The sequence below is a fragment of the Manis javanica genome, chromosome 13 (genome assembly GCF_040802235.1).
Source record: "Manis javanica isolate MJ-LG chromosome 13, MJ_LKY, whole genome shotgun sequence".
NCBI classification, from domain to species: domain Eukaryota; kingdom Metazoa; phylum Chordata; class Mammalia; order Pholidota; family Manidae; genus Manis; species Manis javanica.
Window position 1 is genome coordinate 35,287,759 of NC_133168.1, and position 22,077 is coordinate 35,309,835.

General features: G+C 40.3%; 1 protein-coding gene across 2 annotated transcripts in view; it reads right to left on the reverse strand.

The window, feature by feature from the left end:
* Window positions 1–22,077, reverse strand: part of FRK (fyn related Src family tyrosine kinase) — a 182,591-nt gene that overhangs the window by 134,223 nt on the left and 26,291 nt on the right. The window contains exon 1 of one of the 2 annotated variants that reach the window (XM_073219432.1): window positions 7,945–8,991. The exons of the other annotated variant lie outside the window; for it this stretch is intronic. Coding sequence (XP_073075533.1) covers window positions 7,945–8,312 — 368 coding nt within the window. The 5' untranslated portion in view covers window positions 8,313–8,991. Of the gene's footprint in view, window positions 1–7,944; window positions 8,992–22,077 lie in introns of those variants that run through there. 2 annotated transcript variants of the gene reach the window in all.

Sequence of the window (22,077 nt, forward strand, 5' to 3'; positions counted from 1 at the left end):
GACCAATATCCCTGATGAATGTAGATGCAAAAATACTCAATAAAATATTAGCAAACAGAATTCAACAGTATATCAAAAGGATCATACACCATGACCAAGTGGGGTTCATCCCAGGGATGCAAGGATGGTACAACATTCGAAAATCCATCAACATCATCCACCACATCAACAAAAAGAAAGACAAAAACCACATGATCATCTCCATAGATGCTGAAAAAGCATTTGACAAAATTTAACATCCATTCATGATAAAAACTCTCAGCAAAATGGGAATAGAGGGCAAGTACCTCAACATAATAAAGGCCATATATGATAAACCCACAGCCAGCATTATACTGAACAGCGAGAAGCTGAAAGCATTTCCTCTGAGATCGGGAACCAGACAGGGATGCCCACTCTCCCCACTGTTATTTAACATAGTACTGGAGGTCCTAGCCACGGCAATCAGACAAAATAAAGACATACAAGGAATCCAGATTGGCAAAGAAGAAGTTAAACTGTCACTATTTGCAGATGATATGATACTGTACATAAAAAACCCTAAAGACTCCACTCCAAAACTACTAGAACTGATATCGGAATACAGCAAAGTTGCAGGATACAAAATTAACACACAGAAATCTGTAGCTTTCCTATACACTAACAACGAATCAATAGAAAGAGAAATCAGGAAAACAATTCCATTCACCATTGCATCAAAAAGAATAAAATACCTAGGAATAAACCTAACCAAAGAAGTGATAGACTTATACTCTGAAAACTACAAGTCACTCTTAAGAGAAATTAAAGGGGACACTAATAAATGGAAACTCATCCCATGCTCATGGCTAGGAAGAATTAATATCGTCAAAATGGCCATCCTGCCCAAAGCAATATACAGACTTGATGCAATCCCTCTCAAATTACCAGCAACATTCTTCAATGAATTGGAACAAATAATTCAAAAATTCATATGGAAACACCAAAGACCCCGAATAGCCAAAGCAATCCTGAAAAAGAAGAATAAGGTAGGGGGGATCTCACTCCCCAACTTCAAGCTCTACTACAAAGCCATAGTAATCAAGACAATTTGCTACTGGCACAAGAACAGAGCCACAGACCAGTGGAACAGATTAGAGACCCCAGAAATTAACCCAAACATATATGGTCAATTAATATTTGATAAAGGAGCCATGGACATACAATGGCAAAATGACAGTCTCTTCAACAGATGGTGCTGGCAAAACTGGACAGCTACATGTAGGAGAATGAAACTGGACCATTGTCTAACCCCATATACAAAGGTAAACTCAAAATGGATCAAAGACCTGAATGTAAGTCATGAAACCATTAAACTCTTGGAAAAAAACATAGGCAAAAACCTCTTAGACATAAACATGAGTGACCTCTTCTTGAACATATCTCCCCGGGCAAGGAAAACAACAGCAAAAATGAGCAAGTGGTACTACATTAAGCTGAAAAGCTTCTGTACAGCGAAAGACACCATCAATAGAACAAAAAGGAACCCTACAGTATGGGAGAATATATTTGAAAATGACAGATCCGATAAAGGCTTGACGTCCAGAATATATAAAGAGCTCACACGCCTCAACAAACAAAAAACAAATAACCCAATTAAAAAATGGGCAGAGGAACTGAACAGACAGTTCTCTAAAAAAGAAATACAGATGGCCAAGGGACACATGAAAAGATGCTTCACATCGCTAATTATCAGAGAAATGCAAATTAAAACTACAATGAGGTATCACCTCACACCAGTAAGGATAGCTGCCATCCAAAAGACAAACAACAACAAATGTTGGCGAGGCTGTGGAGAAAGGGGAACCCTCCTACACTGCTGGTGGGAATGTAAATTAGTTCAACCATTGTGGAAAGCAGTATGGAGGTGCATCAAAATGCTCAAAACAGACCTACCATTTGACCCAGGAATTCCACTCCTAGGAATTTACCCTAAGAACGCAGCAATCAAGTTTGAGAAAGACAGATGCACCCCTATGTTTATCGCAGCACTATTTACAATAGCCAAGAATTGGAAGCAACCTAAATGTCCATCGGTAGATGAATGGATAAAGAAGATGTGGTACATATACACAATGGAATACTACTCAGCCATAAGAAGTGGAAAAATCCAACCATTTGCAGCAACATGGATGGAGCTGGAGAGTATTATGCTCAGTGAAATAAGCCAAGCGGAGAAAGAGAAATACCAAATGATTTCACTCATCTGAGGAGTATAGGAACAAAGGAAAAACTGAAGGAACAAAACAGCAGCGGAATTACAGAACCCAAAAATGGACTAACAGGTACCAAAGGGAAAGGAACTGGGGAGGATGGGTGGGCAGGGAGGGATAAGGGGGGGGAAGAAGAAGGGGGGTATTAAGATTAGCATGCATGGGGGGGAGGGAGAAAGGGGAGGGTGGGCTGCACAACACAGAGAGGACAAGTAGTGACTCTACCACATTTTGCTAAGCTGATGGACAGTAACCGTAATGTGGTTGTTAGGGGGGACCTGATATAGGGGAGAGCATAGTAAACATAGTATTCTTCAGGTAAGTGTAGATTAAAAATTAAAAAAAAAAAGAAAGAAAGAAAGAAAAGGGGGATTACTCCTTAACAGGATAAAACTATTGGTAAATCAAAGATCAACGCATGCTTTAAATATCCTTAATGTTGATCACTTAAAGGGTGTCAGATGATCAGCTATGGAGGTACTCTTTTCTGATAATATTCCTTTCTCTTAATTAAAAAAAAAAAAAAAAAAAGCAGTTACTGTGTGCTGACCTCCAATGAGTTCTGCACAGTGGTATAGAGGGCATGTCAAAGTGTGGGCAAAGGGTCTGTTTGTTTCTACGCAGAAGATCAAGGCCTAGCTTGGATACCCAGAAAATGAACTAAGATACGATATGAGGAGGAGCTTCCGGCATCAGCACTCTCTGGAGGACTCGTGCCGGGGGATGATCATCAAAAAGCCTCCACAGGGATCCGGACGATGCTGCGGTTGTGGCTGCATCCAGCCCACCGTCTCCTGGACTTGCCATAAGAAGGAGGAGGGAGATGTCTAGGCTGGCATGTGCATACAGTGAGACAACGAATTTGACTGGATCTGTACTGTTGGAACTCAACCAGGAGTTGGGAGGGGTGCAAGTTGTAGCACCCCAAAATCTCATGACTATAGACTATCTATGGTTAAAAGAACATATGGGATGTGAACAGATCCCAGAAATGGGCTGCTTTAATTTGTCTGATGGTTCAAGTACAGTTGGAAAATATCCATCATATCATAGATAAATTTTCACAAATGCCTAGGGTGCCTAAATGGTTTTCTTGGCTTCACTGGAGATGGCTGGTAATTATAGATTTGCTTTGTTTATGTCACCGTATTCCTATTATGTTAATATGTGTGTGCAAATTAGTTAGTAGTTTAAAACCTATACATACTTAAGGTACTATACAAGAAGATATGTCAAAGAAATAATCAATCCTCCCAAGTTTCCTTCATATGCTACATCTATAGCTTTTCTTCTTCCTTCCTAATTACAACCCTTAAATAGAATTCGTGCCTCATATCGAATTTACCGAGTATCATAATTCCTCCAGGTGGTAAAGATACCTTGAGACAAGTGCTGGGCATAGAAGCCACAGGGCATAAATCTGCAAAGAAGTAAAAAGCTAACCTTTACAAACAATATGGCTTCTCTCTCACTTACCAACTTTACATTTCCCTGTATGGCCCCGGAAGATGACTGGTTAGCCAGAGACGGGTAAGATTCCTCAAGGGAGGAACAACCTAAGACAGGCACAGTCGCAGGGGGGCCATCAGGTGAGAATTTGGGGATCAACAGAGGTGAGGCTCAGAACCTCACCCCCCCTGCTTTGAGAGAAATCTTCTGCATCCGTGGATGTCTTGCTGCCCTTGTCTAGCCTGGATTAATACTTAGTCCATAGGCACACACCTGATCATCTGATCATCTACATTTGCCTTCTTACAGCACTAAACTATGTTTTCTACCTTTATCTTGCATCTACCTACCACTTCAGCATTTTATTAAAAATAAAAATAATAATAATAATAGGAGAAATGTGGGATCAACATATAAATCAAGTACAAAAATCAAATGAATATTCATATTTGACCTGATGGTTTATAGGTCATATTGCATGATCAAAACCGAAAGTTTCTGTGATGAATGCCCTTGTACTGTTCACCATGTAAGAATTTATTCACTCTGTAAGAATTCGTTCACCATGTAAGAACTTGTTCGTTATGCTTCAGAAGATTGGAGACTGACGAGAATTAGGCTTGAGATGGATTAATGATTGTACATTGAGCATTGACCCCCCTATACTGAATTTTATTGTTGTTAACAACCATTTGATCAATAAATATGAGAGATGCCCTCTCAAAAAAAAAAAAAAAAAATGGGCAGAGGAACTGAACAGACAGTTCTCTAAAAAAGAAATACAGATGGCCAAGGGACACATGAAAAGATGCTTCACATCGCTAGTTATCAGAGAAATGTAAATTAAATCTACAATGAGGTATCACCTCACACCAGTAAGGATAGCTGCCATCCAAAAGACAAACAACAACAAATGTTGGCGAGGCTGTGGAGAAAGGGGAACCCTCCTACACTGCTGGTGGGAATGTAAATTAGTTCAACCATTGTGGAAAGCATTATGGAGGTTCATCAAAATGCTCAAAACAGACCTACCATTTGACCCAGGAATTCCACTCCTAGGAATTTACCCTAAGAACGCAGCAATCAAGTTTGAGAAAGACAGATGCACCCCTATGTTTATTGCAGCACTATTTACAATAGCCAAGAACTGGAAGCAACCTAAATGTCCATCGGTAGATGAATGGATAAAGAAGATGTGGTACATATACACAATGGAATACTACTCAGCCATAAGAAGTGGAAAAATCCAACCATTTGCAGCAACATGGATGGAGCTGGAGAGTATTATGCTCAGTGAAATAAGCCAAGCGGAGAAAGAGAAATACCAAATGATTTCACTCATCTGAGGGGTCTAAGAACAAAGGAAAAACTGAAGGAACAAAACAGCAGCGGAATTACAGAACCCAAAAATGGACTAACACGTACCAAAGGGAAAGGAACTGGGGAGGATGGGTGGGCAGGGAGGGATAAGGGGGGGGAGAAGAAGAGGGGTATTAAGATTAGCATGCATGGGGGGGAGGGAGAAAGGGGAGGGTGGGCTGCACAACACAGAGAGGACAAGTAGTGACTCTACAACATTTTGCTAAGCTGATGGACAGTAACCGTAATGTGGTTGTTAGGGGGGACCTGATATAGGGGAGAGCATAGCAAACATAGTATTCTTCATGTAAGTGTAGATTAAAAATTAAAAAAAAAAAATAGAAAGAAAGAAAGAAAAGGGGGATTACTCCTTGATAGGATAAAACTATTGGTAAATCAAAGATCAATGCATGCTTTAAATATCCTTAATGTTGATCACTTAAAGGGTGTCAGATGATCAGCTATGGAGGTACTCTTTTCTGATAATATTCCTTTCTCTTAATTAAAAAAAAAAAAAAAAAAAAAAGCAGTTACTGTGTGCTGACCTCCAATGAGTTCTGCACAGTGGTATAGAGGGCATGTCAAAGTGTGGGCAAAGGGTCTGTTTGTGTCTATGCAGAAAATCAAGGCCTAGCTTGGATACCCAGAAAATGAACTAAGATACGATATGAGGAGGAGCTTCCGGCATCAGCACTCTCTGGAGGACTTGTGCCGGGGGATGATCATCAAAAAGCCTCCACAGGGATCCGGACGATGCTGCGGTTGTGGCTGCATCCAGCCCACCGTCTCCTGGACTTGCCATAAGAAGGAGGAGGGAGATGTCTAGGCTGGCATGTGCATACAGTGAGACAACAAATTTGACTGGATCTGTACTGTTGGAACTCAACCAGGAGTTGGGAGGGGTGCAAGTTGTAGCACCCCAAAATCTTATGACTATAGACTATCTACGGTTAAAAGAACATATGGGATGTGAACAGATCCCAGAAATGGGCTGCTTTAATTTGTCTGATTTCTCTCAGACTGTTCAAGCACAGTTGGACAATATCCATCATATCATAGACAAATTTTCACAAATGCCTAGGGTGCCTAAATGGTTTTCTTGGCTTCACTCGAGATGGCTGGTAATTATAGATTTGCTTTGTTTATGTCACCGTATTCCTATTATGTCAATATGTGTGTGCAAATTAGTTAGTACTTTAAAACCTATACATACTTAAGGTACTCTACAAGAAGATATGTCAAAGAAATAATCAATCCTCCCATGTTTTCTTCCATATGCTACCTCTATAGCTTTTCTTCTTCCTTCCTAAATACAACCCTTAAATAGAATTCGTGCCTCATATCGAATTTACCGAGTATCATCATTCCTCCAGGTGGTAAAGATTACCTCGAGACAAGTGCTGGGCATAGAAGCCACAGGGCATAAATCTGCAAAGAAGTAAAAAGCTAACCTTTTCAAACAATATGGCTTCTCTCTCACTTACCAACTTTACATTTCCCTGTATGGCCCCGGAAGATGACTGGTTAGCCAGAGACGGGTAAGATTCCTCAAGGGAGGAACAACCTAAGACAGGCACAGTCGCAGGGGGGCCATCAGGTGAGAATTTGGGGATCAACAGAGGTGAGGCTCAGAACCTCACCCCCCCTACTTTGAGAGAAATCTTCTGCATCCATGGATGTTTTGCTGCCCTTGTATCGCTTGGATTAATACTTAGTCCATAGGCACACACCTGATCATCTGATCATCTACATTTGCCCTCTTACAGCACTAAACTATGTTTTCTACCTTTATCTTGAATCTACCTACCACTTCAGCATTTTATTAGAAATAAAAATAATAATAATAATAAAGGGAGAAATGTGGGATCAATATATATAAATCAAGTACAAAAATCAAACGAATATTCATATTTGACCTGATTGTTTATAGGTCATAATGCGTGATCAAAACCGAAAGTTTCTGTGATGAATGCCCTTGTACTGTTTGTTCACCATGTAAGAATTTATTCACTATGTAAGAATTCGTTCACCATGTAAGAACTTGTTCGTCATGCTTCAGAAGATTGGAGACTGATGAGAATTAGGCTTGATATGGATTAATGATTGTACATTGAGCATTGACCTCCCTATACTGAGTTTTATTGTTAACAACCATTTGTTCAATAAATATGAGAGATGCCCTCTCAAAAAAAAAAAAAGCAGGATAAAGTCTTTACATCCTCCTCTGGGAAAATACTATTATTATCTTTCTTGCTAAAACTTAATAAATATCTGTAGCTGGCCAGTATCTAATCATAACAAAAACCAAAAGATATCATAATTTGGGTAGCAAAACTCTGTAAGTGGGGCTCAAAGAAAAAGGTCTAATCCTGATTTCACCCGGAAAATGTAGTGAAAAATTAACATCCTTTAAATGTTACCTTCCATGGTAGTTAGCCCTGTGTGCACCTATCAGAACAAAAGGGATTAAGATTAGAGTTAGGGCTAGGGTTGATGCTGCAAAATTTGTTTTAAAAAGAGAGCTGCTTCAGATGCGGAAGTGTGGTTTAAGGAAGATCTATAATACATCTGCAAATGTAATGCAGTTCTGTTGTTAAAGTGAGGCATGATTTATTTCATAGCCAAAGAAAAGGTGGAATATTAAATTCATCATTCCTTTATGTTGATGAAATCTCCCAGGGCTTGTGGGGATATGTACTGTAATAGAAGACATTTCAATAGTCACCTGACAGTTACAGTCTCACTTACCAGGGGAGGTGTGTTTCAATTAGAAGATTCTTGCCAGTACTTCCTCATACTTTCTAGGCAGCTCTTTGGAAATTAGGGGGTTGCAGACAGGTAAGAAGGAAAACTCATTACCCACCCCACACAGGTGAGAAACAAAGCGTGGTTTCGTACTACTCACGGCTCTGCCAGTAGGCTCCTGTCCTCAGCCACATAGTTAGAAGGAATATAGCCCTGCAGCCGCTGGTCGGAGCCTTCTCTTCCCTCCAAGTGCCTGGCGAGCCACCAGCCCTCATGGGAGGCGTCCAGGACTTGGAGCTTGTCTCCCGCACGAAAGCTCAGGTCCTCTGCAGTCCGAGCCTGGTAATCAAACAGAGCCACAAAGCAGTGGCCATGGCTTCTCTTGGGTGCCAGATTTTGTAGCGGGGGAACATCAGGGGAGCAGCAGGCCCCCGGGTTCTCAATCACCACCGGCTTGTCTGCCTCCTGGGACGAACAGGGGAGACAGGGCTCCAGGTACGCCCAGAGCCGCAGGCAGGCGTTGCCCATCGTGCCCTGGTGGGGAGGAGAGGTGAGGGGCTTGTCCCTCTCCCCTTAGTCTCTGCAGATCCACTTTGTCTTCCTCCACCAGACAACAATGAAATCAGCTCCAATTCACCGGGCTTTGGAGACTGTGCAAAGCCCTGTTTCACCGGCAGACCTGGCTGTGGCCAGCCCTGCCGGGAGAGACTCACCAGCCTGCTTTCTGTGGCTAGAGCTGCCGCCCAGTGCAAAACTGATTGGGAGCTGGGCAGCTGCTCAGTAGAAAGATGCCTTTTCTTCGTGTCTGCTTAGGAATCCCACAACAAAAATAAAATTAAAAGGGCTTTATTTAGACAAAAGTCTGATAACAGAAAAGTCACCTTGCTTTTTGTCCCAAGAAAAAGTTAACATGAGAAAGAGGTTAACTCCAGTTACGATCTCCTCATCTTGCCTTTGCCAGGAGCTCTCCGTGCTTCAAGTTCCTCTCTGTGGTTTCATCAGTCCTGACCCCCAGCGCTCTTTCCCTTTTGCTAATGAATAACCAACCAGTGGAGGTATTGCCTTTAACATTCTGAGCTATGAACACACTGTAATAATTTGTCCTTACTTCCTGGTTTCTTTTTGTCTGTGATCTGAATGAGATCCTCTTTACCTCTCCCTTCCCACACCCAAGAGAGACCAGCGCCCTCACCAGGGGCCAAACTCTTAGAGCAGCTGCCAAAGTCTATACTCCAGACAAACAGGCTAGCCCAGGAGCTTTTCATCTTGCTATGTTCCCAGCTCAGAAATTAAGGGCAGAGAATTTTCCCCCCAACAAAGCCGAGGGAGATTGTTTTGCCACCACTAGGAGAAATTAAAAGGTAAGTTAAAGCATTTAGGTATTTGTCACTGGACAAAAGACAATTGGGAAATAACCATTGAATCCCTACCTCTTTTATCACCATGAATAGATTTTAATAGCTTCAAAATGTTTTTAAAGTCTGGAAAAACATGAGAGTAGCTGTCTAAAATGCTGAGAACCCAAAACACTGCTTTTTCCCAGAAAGATATTTAATTTCCCATCTCTCATGTAATGTTTCTGAAACACACACACACAGACTAGGTGACCCGCGGACAGAAAGTGTGCAAGCCATCTGTGTGCTGCCATGGAAGCTCCTTCTGTTCAACTTTGACCTCCAGGTCTACACTAGTTCTTGCTAACTTCATTGGCAAGAGCTCAGGAACTACCGCACCTGAGGTCATGACAGCAATCCTGACAGGCAGCAGGCTTTGCTCTACTTCCCCTAGTTCAGGGAAGCTGTCTCACAAATGTGCACTCTGATCCCAAGAACAACTGGGTGTTGAGTTTAGATGGATCGATGCACTGCCATTTCTACTAGTGAGTAGAAAGTGTTGCAAACTTAGTTTATGATGAGTCATATGCTTTTGTGTAAGACATTTTAATGTTTCTCTCTTAAAACAATATCTCTAAATGTTGGCAGAGTCTGGATAACCTAGCCCCAGTACAATCTCAAATTTTTGTTCTTTGTCAAACAGCAAGGCATTTTTAGTAATCTGAATAATCAAACTCAAGAAAAAGGAAAAAAAAAAGAAGAAAGAAAACTAGAGAACCATGGTTATTACCTGCTATTACCTCATACTAAAAATCAGGCATTCACGTAGACAGGTCATTTGTTTAAAACAAGATCTGAAGATTTTCTTCAGAGTCAGAGCAGAAGGAACAGTTGACAGGAATAGAAAAACTGAAAGCTGAGCCAGGTTTGTTTGTTTGATATGGGACCTAAAATATAATTCTATATAATATAAATATATATATGTGTATATATATATATATATATATATATATATATACACAGAAGAGAAAAAAGTAATTATATAATATTGAGAAGCCATAAGAATATTTGTTCCAAACATAATACTCATTGTCAAAGTGTAGGGTTCTACTAATGCCCTTAAATAGGGGTATAGATGCTAAAATCTTTCTAGAGACATCTACATGATCTAGAAATAAAGTAATATTTTAAAACAACTAGAGGGACATATTCAAAACCAATTTGCAAGAGGAATTTGAGACTTCAAAAATGTAAAGGTTCTAAATTCAAATATGCTTCTGGTATGGTTATGACAAAGCATTCTGGAAAAAGACAATGTGGCAGACCTGCCCAGCACAGTCATTGAGCTGGTGAATGAAAATGAAAAAGTGACTGACCATCCAAAAATGTCAGGCAAGCAAAGCCCTGAGAAAACTCAGCCATGGGGTAAGAAGAGAAAGGGTTTCCTTGTGTGGATAGCACCAGAGTTCTGCAGTTATCCAACATTGAAGCCTTACAGCCATCTTTTACTCTTTCCCTGGTTTCTTTGTGCTAATCATCACTAAATTCTGCTTGGTCTTTCTTTTCCTTTACTCTACAGTTTTTTTTTTATTTCTTCTGCATGACAGTTGGGTACCAAAACAAAAAAATAGAATATTCTTCCCTAGATTATTCCAGAGGCTCCTAACTAGTCTCCATCCAGCTTATACCCCTAGCTCTGACTTATCATGCACTCCCCTTCTAGAGTGGTTTTTATCATAATAATAATACCAAAAGCAATATGAGTGCTAATCAGAGTTGTTATAAGTTTTGGAGGGCTTTCTGTGTGTCAGGCACTATGCTAAGAAAGTCACAGATGACACACCATTTAACTCTCAGAAAATCAGAACAATACCTATGTGGAACCCTGAGTAACACCCTGGTGTGAGTCTAATTCCAGAGACTGAGATGGCAATTACTTAGTTTCAATGACTCTAAAAAAAAATTTAATGTCATTCTTCTGTGTAATACCTTCACCATGTTTGGAATAAACCTGCTCTTTATCAGAACACAAAAGGCCCTGCTAACTTCTCTCAGTTGATGGCTTCACTGCCAGTGATGCAGGTTCACCAAGCAACCAGCAGCTCCTGAGGCATGAGGACTTCTCCCAAGCTGCTCCTTTGTCTCCTCCTCTGCCTTCTTCCCCAGTGACCTCCTGGTGCTTTTTCCAGGCTGGATTCAAGTGGTACCTTCTCTGCTCTAATGGATTAGAGCCCGCTACTCTGTGCACACACTTTTACTTGGTCACCTATTGAATTCCACCTGGTTCTCCCTTGCTTGCTAGCTTCTCCAGGAGAGTAAAATTTCCTTCTGAGTCTTCAGTGCCTAGTACAACATTGTACATAAGTAGTAAATGCTCAGCAATTATTTGTAGAAAGAAAGAAAGAGGGAAGGAAGGAAGGGAGGGAGGGAGGGAGGGAGGGAGGGAGGAAGGAAGGAAGGTGGGCAGGGAGGAAGGAAGGGACGGAGGTGTGGAGGGAGGGAGGGAAGCCATCAGGGTGAGAGAAACACATTTATTTGAGAGCAACAGTTATAGTGGGAAAAGTACCGGAAGCACAAAGGAGAGAGTGACTTTCTGCCTATTGTCTCTCAGTTTCGTTCTTCCCTCTCTTATTGTTTCCTGAATGTTGGATTCCCTTGCCAGCCTTCAGCCGGTTTTCCTGCCTACAGTCACTCTCCCTCCCATGCTTATAGCAAACTGACACCACATTAATCTTCTTAAATCACCCTTCTGCACAACAACCTTCAAAAGATCCTCATTGCCTGGAAGATACAGCTTGGAATTGAAGACTAAAGAATTTGTACTTTGTTACAATCTTTATCAGATGTACCCTTTCAACATGCTCCTTCTGTTACTGCCTTACATTAGCCATCGCACTCAGCCAGATCGGCTTACTGTGTCTCCCAATGTGTCTCGGCCATTCCCACCTCTGATCCTGTCTCCCTTGCCATGCCTTTGTTTGGTATTCCTTTTCCTCCCAATATACTCCTGCCTGCATTCTGAGGTCTAAAAATAAATCCCACACCTCTTTAGCCCTTCCTAGTCCATTTTGGCTGGAATAATTTTTCTCTTCCTTGAATTTTTCTAGCTCCTGAAACCCCCTATACCCAACACACATACAACATTAAATGAATTTAACCTACCTATGACTTGCTGAACACTACAATAGAAAATCCCACAGTTATGCAGATTCATGCCAGGACAAATTAATGATCTCCAACTCCTGCAAGCCCTGAACTGCTCAAAATTCTTTCATATGTCAGTCCAGTCAGCTGCCGTTCTCTTCATTGCTCATAGCACTGCTCCAAATCATCCACCATTCTTTTCAAGGTCTCTGCAGATACCACTTTCTCTGCTAATGACCTGTCACAGAAATTCCACATCTATTCAACATTAAGCAATTCAATTTCCTTCTCTTGCATCAAAAATGTACCTACATGTATAAACCCTTGCACATTCGAAAGAACAAGTTTTGTCTTCGGACAAAAACTTTTACTTGCCTACCCAGTGTCCAGTTTCTTTTTACTTACTAACATAATATAGATGCAAACAGATAAAGACTACACTTCTCAGCCCTCTTTACAGCTATAAGTGGCATAAAAAAAAATAAGCAGAAGTCATTGGCTAGGGTTTCGAGAAAGTTCCTTAAGACAGGTAGAGTCAGGGGGCAGATCTAGTAGATCCCTCTTTTCTCCTTAGGAACTCAGTTGAGATGGTTCCTCCTTGACTCTCTGTGATCCAGCCAGAGTAGCCACAATTCTGCTCACAGAGACAACAGCCAAGACTTTTTTCTGACCAGACTTGTTGCTCATCATTCTCACAGGCAAGAACACTCTTATTCAGACCCTTCATGCAGATGGATCCTTCTGTTCTCAGCCTAGATAATACATCCTTAATGAGGTAACCCCTAACTACTCTGTCAGCAAAACTGACGAACCTAGCTTCTCTCTTAGCATGGGATATACGGGTTGAGGGGTTGAACTGTGGATTTCAAAAGAGATATGCTCAAGTCCTACCCCCAAAACCTCAGAATATGACCTTATTTGGAAATAAGATATTTTCCACAAAGTTCAGATTCTTCCTTTGGGTCTAATAAAGCCTAGTATTGCAATCCTTTATCCGTTTTACCATAGTCTCAGCCAGCATCTCATTTAGCCATCTTCATTGAGACCAAACACTAGCCTTGCAGTAGGAGAAATGACAAGAATCTGCTACAATGAACTAAAGGATATGAAATATATTATGAAGTGTTTAAATTACCTGCAGAGGAAAATGATGATGGTTATGATGATGAAGAGATAGCTTTAATATTTGAAGCAGATGGTAACAAGTTAATTCTAAATTCATTCCAATTTTCTTACCCAAAGAGTATAAGGTTCAGACCATAAAAAGAAGACCTGACATATCTAACTGAGACTTGAAATTTAAAAGAAAGCTATGATTATTAGAAGCTAACATGAACTCAAAAAAAAAAGATGTCAAAATAACCTCAATTTCTTTTTTTCATATAAGATTGCTACTATACAGGGAATTTTTTTCACTTACAGCGGGTTTCAGGAGCTATCAGAGCAAAAGCTTGTTTTACCGCAACTGGTGGTAAGCAGCTAACACTGTCAAGGAACATGAACTTTGAGGAGTCCTGGCATGCCAGACCCTTAGTCTCCATAACTGAAGCATCTTTGCTGACCAATGGACTGTTTTAAACATCAGCCGACACTCAACACTGGACTCATTCTGTCCTATCTAGAGAGTGTGTTTTCAATACTTAAAGAGCATAACCAGGAAACCCCATTTCTCACACTTCAGAAGCCATGACTTTCCTCTTGACTGAACTACTCAGTGAATTTTTTTACTGACATGACTTCTTTTGCTTGCAAGTAAATCAATTCTGCTTTGAAAAAGAAAAACACTCCTGAAAGCTCTTTGTTTCGTTCCTTGGCACTGTCAAAGACATGAAATAGGCATACTATATCTAGGTTTCAGCAAGATACTGAAAAAATATTCTGCAGATACCTGCAAAGAGATCAAAGAAATTGCTTTCCAGAAGGACTGAATATTCTAGTATATACAATCTCCTAGAAGCAGTTGATGAGACTTTTCTAAAATGGCAATATGTATCCGTGCTTTACCCACATGGTCTGGCCTTGCTCCATAAACAAATACTTCATTAATCAAGGTTCTCATCTATCTAGCAGCAAATTATTTTAATAATGCTGAGGAGTCCCTCTAGTCTGTTGGAGACCATCAGAATTCCCACAGATGATAGAAAACCAAAGCACCTAGAAGTCTCTGTTTGTTTTTTAAGCCCTTTTCTTTTGATATTTTGATAAGCTTGAGATAGAAAATCTGTGTCTGGGCAGACTGGGCATGAGTATGTATTTTAGTACAGTATGCTTCTTACTGTTAATCTGGTAAGTTTCATGGCTGATTCCAAACTCCATGTGCAAAGAAAGATCAGCACAGCCATGCTTCTGCTGGGGTTTAACTCCTGTCAAAAGATTAATTCTTACTGAATATTGCCATGGAAAAGATTTTTTAAATGTACATTAGTTAACAGTAAAGCTAGAAACACACTGGCTGAAGAAATGGACCTGAGTAGTGTTGCCTGTTAATTTATTTCCCCTAGATAGGGATCTTTCGTGCACTGCCACAGGGAGACAGCATGGCTTGTGAGTGAGAATTCCTATTCCCTTGGCACTCTTTGGCTCTGTGGTCCTGAATAAATTATTGACTGCTTAGCCTCAGTTTCTTCATCTGTAAGATGCTGACAATTCCTTGATAGTAACATGTACTTCACAAAGAGAATTATGAGAAGTAAATGAAAAAAATACATTAAAATATTTATCCCTGTGTAGAACATGGTAGATGCCCAATAAATTTAGCTGTTACTAAGCAATATATAACTAGGCCACCCTGGAATATTCCTGCCCTCTCCTTGTACTACTGAGACCAGTTGTAGGAAATTATCACACTCTCAGCCCACACACTTCCTCCAAACAAAAGCAAAGTGCACACCACACATCCAACTCCAAAGGCATTGCCACATGTATAGCTAAAACCATATATCTGTGAGCATGTGAGGGAGATGGTTACATTGCACTCATCAAAGGAAAATATCCTTTAAAAATCCCTTCTAAGCATCTCTGCTTTTCCCCAGAACATCTCTTCCTATGACTGTTATCACTTCTTGGTCCTCAGACTCCCCAGCTGTATCCTTCTCCCCATCTCCTCTCATCCTTTAATTTATATATTCTATTCAGGAAAGCATCAATTTATAAGCAACTAAAATAAAAATTATGCCTGTACCATCCCTGGTAGATCAATTAAAGTTGTTTCATTTCTTTATTTTGTGTTAAGATTTGGGGTGAAAAGATTCCAAAATGTCAAAAATGCATTACAAATTTTAAACAATCAAATAATTCTACAGAACACTAGAATGCTTTTGTTTATATCTATTAGAATGCCCCAGTAGATGGATGCTTGTTATAGGTCAGTATTGGCCACAACAGGTTGTTGGTCAGATACTATCCTCAGGGGGGGACCACTTCATATCAGAGGAAGGAGAAAGGGATCTAATGTCTGGGAAACACTTTTAAAAGTGTGTGTCACTGCCTTTTATGAGTGTTACAGGGCAAGACAGCAACATAGGAAGATTCAGAGCTTACCCCCTCCCATGGACACAACAGATCTATAACTACATATGTAATAATTCTCCCTGAAGGGGACCTAGAAATTGGATAGAGCCCTCTCAACAAGGGATAGCACTGAGATGGGTAGAAGTGGCAGAGATACAGTCTCTCTAAGAAAACCAACCATACCCCAGATGCAGGGTTCTATGGTAGGGAGGGATCTCAAGGATATGGAACTTTTCTCTAAGGAGTGAGAGATTTGAGTCCCACATAAGTCTCTCCAGCCCTTATATCTTACACAAACTCCTAAAACACTTGGCTTTGAAACTAATTGGGAATACATCCCAGAAAACCACTGAATTGTAAGGAAAGCAAAACCCACTCATAAATAGGTCACATGCAGATTCCCTCAACTCAGAAGAAACCAGTGCAAAAACATCAGATCAAAAAGCACATAGCTCATAGGAAAAGGGGACCCACTTACTAATTTTAGAGCAGCAGCTGAAGAGGCAGAAGGTAGCTTGGATTCTTCCCAGGAACTGAGACACTGGTGGCATCCCTTTTTGCTATCTCACTCTACCATGCTGATCACAGCACTAGCAGGCAACATTTTGAAATCCTCCTTCTAGACTGCTAATGCCAGGTGGCATGCTCAGAGCTCCACACAACCCTGAGCCTTGGCAGTGTCTCACAAGTACAGGATGATAACTCTGCTCACCAGCACGCCCAGCACAGCAGTCACAGCTCCACCACAATAGGAAGCACATGCATCCCACACAGGGGACACCGCAGGAGCATCTGGATCTGGTAGGCAGTTCTGAACTTCTGGGCCCCACAGGACATCCTTGGAGACTAGAAGACATATCTGAACTATCTAATACATAGAAACAAGCACAGAGAGTTAGGCAAAATGAAGAGACAGAGGCACATGTTCCAACAAAAGACAAGAAAAAAACTCAGAAAAAGAACCAAATGAAATGTAGATAAGCAAACTACTCAATAAAGAGTTCAAAGTAATGGGCATAAAGATGCTTATCAAACTCAGGAGAAAAGTGGATAAACATGTGAAAACTTCAACAAAGAGAAAGAAAGCATAAGAAAGTAGCAATCAGAGTGGAAGAATATCATAACAGAAAAGAAAAAGACCTTAGAGCGAATAGATAGCATGGAATAGATATAGAAGACATAATATCTGTAGAAAGAGAGGCAACAGAATAATGGATCATCAATGTGGAGGGCAGAGTTGTAGAAATCACCCAACCTGAATAGCAAAAAGAAAAAAGAATTTTTAAAAATGAAGACAGTTTAAGGGATATCCAGGCCAAGAGCAAGCACACAAACATTCACATTTTTGGGGTCCCAGAAGGAGAAAAGAGAAAAGAATAGAAAACATATTTGAAGAAATAATGGCTGAAAATTTCCCTGTCCTTGGGAGGAAACAGACATTCAGGTTCAGAAAGCACACTAGAGTACCAAATAAGATGAACCAAGAGATCCACAACAGGGCACATTTTGATGAAAATGTCAAAAATTAAATACTTATACAGAAAATCTTAAAAGCAGCAAGATAAAAGCAATTTTTCACATATAAGAGAACCCCCTAAGACTATTAGCTGATTTTTCAGCAGAAATTTTGCAGTCCAGAAGGAAGTAACATAATATATTCAAAGAGCTGAAGGGAAAAGGTTATAGTCAAGAATACACTACCTGGCAAGGTTATCATTCAGAATTGAAGGGGAGGTTAAGAGTTTACCAGACAAGCAAAAGCTAAAGAAGTTTATCACCATTAAACTGGCCCTATAAGAAATACTAAAGGGACTTCTTTAAATGGAAAAGAAAAGGCCATAACTAGAAATAAGAAAACATATGGAAGAAAAAAAAAATCTCACTGGTAAAGATAAACATATAGCAAAGGTGGTGGATCAACCACCTATAAAGCTGTTATGCAGGCTAAAAAATGAAAGTAGTAAAATCAATTATATCCACAATAATTAGTTAAGAGATACACAAAATAAAAAGATGTAAAATATGACATCAAGAGCATAAAACTTGTGGGGAGGGGAATGAAAATGTAGTGCTTTTAGAATGCTTTTAAATATAAATAACCACCAACTTTAAGTAGTCTTCTATATACATATGTTGTTATACATGAACCTCATTGTAGTCACAAACCAAAAACATATAGAGAAAAATAAAGAGAAAGGGATCCAAGCAGAGCACTAAAAAAAGTCATCAAATCCAACGGAAGAGAGTGAGAAAAGAAGAAAGGAAGAAATAACTACAAAAACAACCAGAAAACAATTAGCAAAATGACAATAAACATATAACCTGCAATAAATAGACTAAATATGCTCCAATCAAAAGACCCTTCATATCTGAAGACACATTCAGACTAAAAATGAAGGGATGGAAAAAGATATTCCATACAAAGGGAAACAAAAGGAAATCTGGGTAGCAATACTTAGATAAAATAGGCTTTAAAACAAAGGCTGTAATGAGAAAGGCATTATGTAATGATAAAGGAATCAATCCAACAAGAAGATATAACAACTGTAAATATTTATGTACCATCATGGGAGCACCTAAATATATAAAGCAAACATAGCAAACATAGCATGGAAAAGACACAAAGGGAGAAATTGACAGTAATACAATAGGAGTAGAGGATTTAACACCCCACTTACTTCAATGACTAGATAATCCAGACAGAAAATTATTAAGGCAACATTGGGCTTAAAACACATTAGACCAGATGGGCTTAATAGATGCATACAGATCATTCCATAAAAAAAGAAGAATGCACAGTCTTCTCAAACGCATATGGAGCATTCTCCAGGGTAGTTCACACACGAGGCCACAAAACAAGTCTCAATAAATTTAAGAAGACTGAAATCATATCAAGCCTCTTTCCTACCATGATAGGAAAGTAAAAATCAATTACAAGAAGAAAACAGGAAAAAACCCAAACTCATGGAAACTAAACAACATGCTACTGAACAGAGAGAAAGGATGGAACATATAGAAGACAAAACTACCCCAGCTAAGCATGTGGGGAAAGGGAGGAATTAGAAAAAAAAAGGTGACATCTCAACTGAGACTTGAAGAAAGAGTATGAGTTATCCAAGAGAGAAAGAGAGTGAAAGATAAGTGTCACACATAAAGGGGAAGTGAGTATAAGGACCCAGGAGCAACAGGAAGGCAAATGCATTTCAGAAACTAAAGGCCAATCTCACTTAGTATTTCCAGGAGGTCTTATCCAGGTACAAAGTGGGTTCAACTCCACTTAATTTCTCACATCAAACAAGAAAGGATTCAGGATGAGAGACCTGAATATGGTCAACGGAAACCCCTGGAGGCTTAGGGTTGCCCTCTATCCCTCAGCTTTAGCACAAAGCTTGGCTGTGTGGGTGCAAACATTCACAGACTTGATCTAGCCCAGTTGCTTCTCAAACTTTAATGTGCATATGAACCATTTGTAGATCATGTAAAAATGTAGATCCCTATTCAGCAGAGCTAGGGTTGAGGCCTGGGAGTCTGCATGTCTAACAAGGTCCCAAAGATGTCCATACTGCTGATCTGAGATTCAGTTTGTACAAGGGATTTAGTGACAAATCATACCTTGTTTCTCTAAGTGAGACATCACTTTTGAAAGTAATGTTACTGTCTGTCTTTTAGATTTTTACCTTGGAAGATATTTTCAAGGCCAACCAGTCCAATTATCCCTTTTTAAAATGAATGAAGCAACCCAGAAATTAGATGACTTGTTTCAGGTCACAGAGCTATTGATGATAAAGTCAGGAACACCCAGCACTCCTGTTAAAGTGGGTTCTTCCTGTCCACCACACAGCTGCTTGTCTCTAAGAAGTGCAGTCAACAGAGAATTGGTTACAAATTTTGCTTGGCATAGTTGTGGGAAGTCAACTCAAGAGAGTGGAATAAGAAAAGGATGTGGCCAAGGAGCATTTTGATTTTGAATGTGACCCTATCTAAGGGTCCATACTGCTGGACTATCTAAGATTCCTAGGACTGGGCTATGCTAGAATCAGGGGTAGGATTCTGGTCTCCTGATTTTCAGACTCAGTTTGTATTATGCTAATAACATTTTTTTTCTGGTATATCTTTCTAATTATGATGTCCACAAAAAACATAACTTCAACCATAGGCTCTCCTTTCTTAAAAAACTGTATGTATGATACAACAAATTCTGATAGTATTTTTTTTCAGCGTGTTTACTATTTTTCAGTACTTGTAAAATCCTAATGATATCAATGAAATTCTAACTTGGGGAGAAAGAATGTTGCCATATATCCAGTAAGATTAAAAGAGATAGGCAAGAGTCCAATTCAAGATGGCAGCATGAGAGGTGAGACAGAGAACTCCTCCCAAAATCACATATAATATGAAAACATAGTTAATATAACTAATCCTAAAAGAGCAACAGGAAAGAAGGCTACACCAGACTTCATACACCTGGAGAACAGAGCAGACATCACGAACAGGGTAACGTACCAAAGCTTTGATCTGGTGGGACCCAAGCCTTTCTCCCACCCCAGCTCACCAGCCGGAGGGAGAAAAGGAGAGAGGAGGGGGTGGAAGCCAAGGACTGCTGAACACCCAGCCCTGGAGATCTGCTTTGGAATCACAAACCTACATTGCATGGTGCTCTGGAGATTACTGGGGTTGGAAAGCTAAGACAGGCAGAATACTTGGAGAGACTGCGATTCCAGCTGTTTCTGGAGGACAGGGATCCACATCCGGCTGCTCTGGGACAAAGGAAAGGCAGGTGGTCTGAGAAGCTTCCTAACAGTGAGAGGGCTGCTGAAGGGGGAGGCTTTGCATGGAACTTGCTGCACGGGAGAAAGGATAGGTAGACAAGGTTATCTGGGCATTCTCTGCCCAGCAAGTTGGGAACTTTCAGGAGCTTCAGGCACTCCATTTCCCTGGCTGGCTACTCAGCTTCAAGGACCCTACTGTGATACACAGCCTGCTGCACCTTCCTTCTGGTCTGCCAGCACCGGCTCGCAACCAGCATTACCTGCCCTGGTGTCAGGCCAGCCAGAGGGAGGCCCCACCTATGGCAACTACAGAATCAAAGCACAGAGGCTTACACCTGTGTGCTTGGCTCACTGGTTCTGACAGAGGAGACAGGCGCTGCAGCCAGGAGGTAGGAAACAATTCTTTCCTACCCCCAGGCAGCAGTACCTGCTCCCCTGCAACCACTGATATCACTCCAGGAGCTGAGCAGCTCTAGAGACTAGAGCTTCTGGGCATTCTAGAGAGTGCCACATACAAATCTGAAACATCAAGGGAACCTGGTTCAGACCAAAATCTCACAAACACCAGAAAAATAGCCAAATGAAACTGAACTCACCAACCTTCCTGAAAGAGAGTTCAAAATAAAAATCACAAACATGATCATGGAGGTACAGAAAAATATTCACGAAATCAGGGATGAATTCAGGGTGGGGATTCAATCATTAAGAAATTCCATATCTGAAATGAAACATACAATGGAAGGATTTAAAAGCAGATTAGATGTAGTAGAAGAGATGGTAAATGGAATAGAAATTAGAGAAAAGGAATACAAAAAAGCTGAGGTAAAGAGAGAAAAAAGGATCCCTAGGAATAAAAGAATACTGAGAGAACTGTGTGACCAATCCAAATGGAACAATATTTATATTATAGGGGTAGCAGAAGAAGAAGAGAGGGAAAAAGGGATAAAAAGTATATTTGAGGAAGTAATTGCTGAAAAATTCCCCAATCTAGGGAAGGAGATGTTCTCTCAGGCCATGGAGGTACACAGATCTCCCAACACAAAGAACCCAAGGAGGACAACACCAAGACATATAATAATTAAAATAATTAAAAAGGGTAAGGACAAACTATTAAATAATTAAATAGGATAAGGACAGATTATTAAAAGCAGCCAAAGAGAGAAATAAGATCACATATAAAGGACAACCCATGAGGTTATCATTAGACTTCTCAGCAGAAACCTTATGGCCAGAAAGGAGTGGCATGATATATTTGCTGCAATGAAGCAGAAGGGCCACGAACCAAGAATACTTTATGCAGCAAGATTATCATTTAAATTTGAAGGAGGGATTAAACAATTTCCAGATAAGCAAAAGCTGAGAGAATTTACCTTCCACAAACTATCTCTACAGTGTATTTTGGAGGGATTGCTATAGATGGAAGTGTTCCTAAGGCTAAATAGTTGTCACCAGAGGTAATAAAATGTAGAAGAGGAGGGAATACTTTCAAATTCATACTATGAGGCCAGCATCACCCTAATACCAAAACCAGGCAAA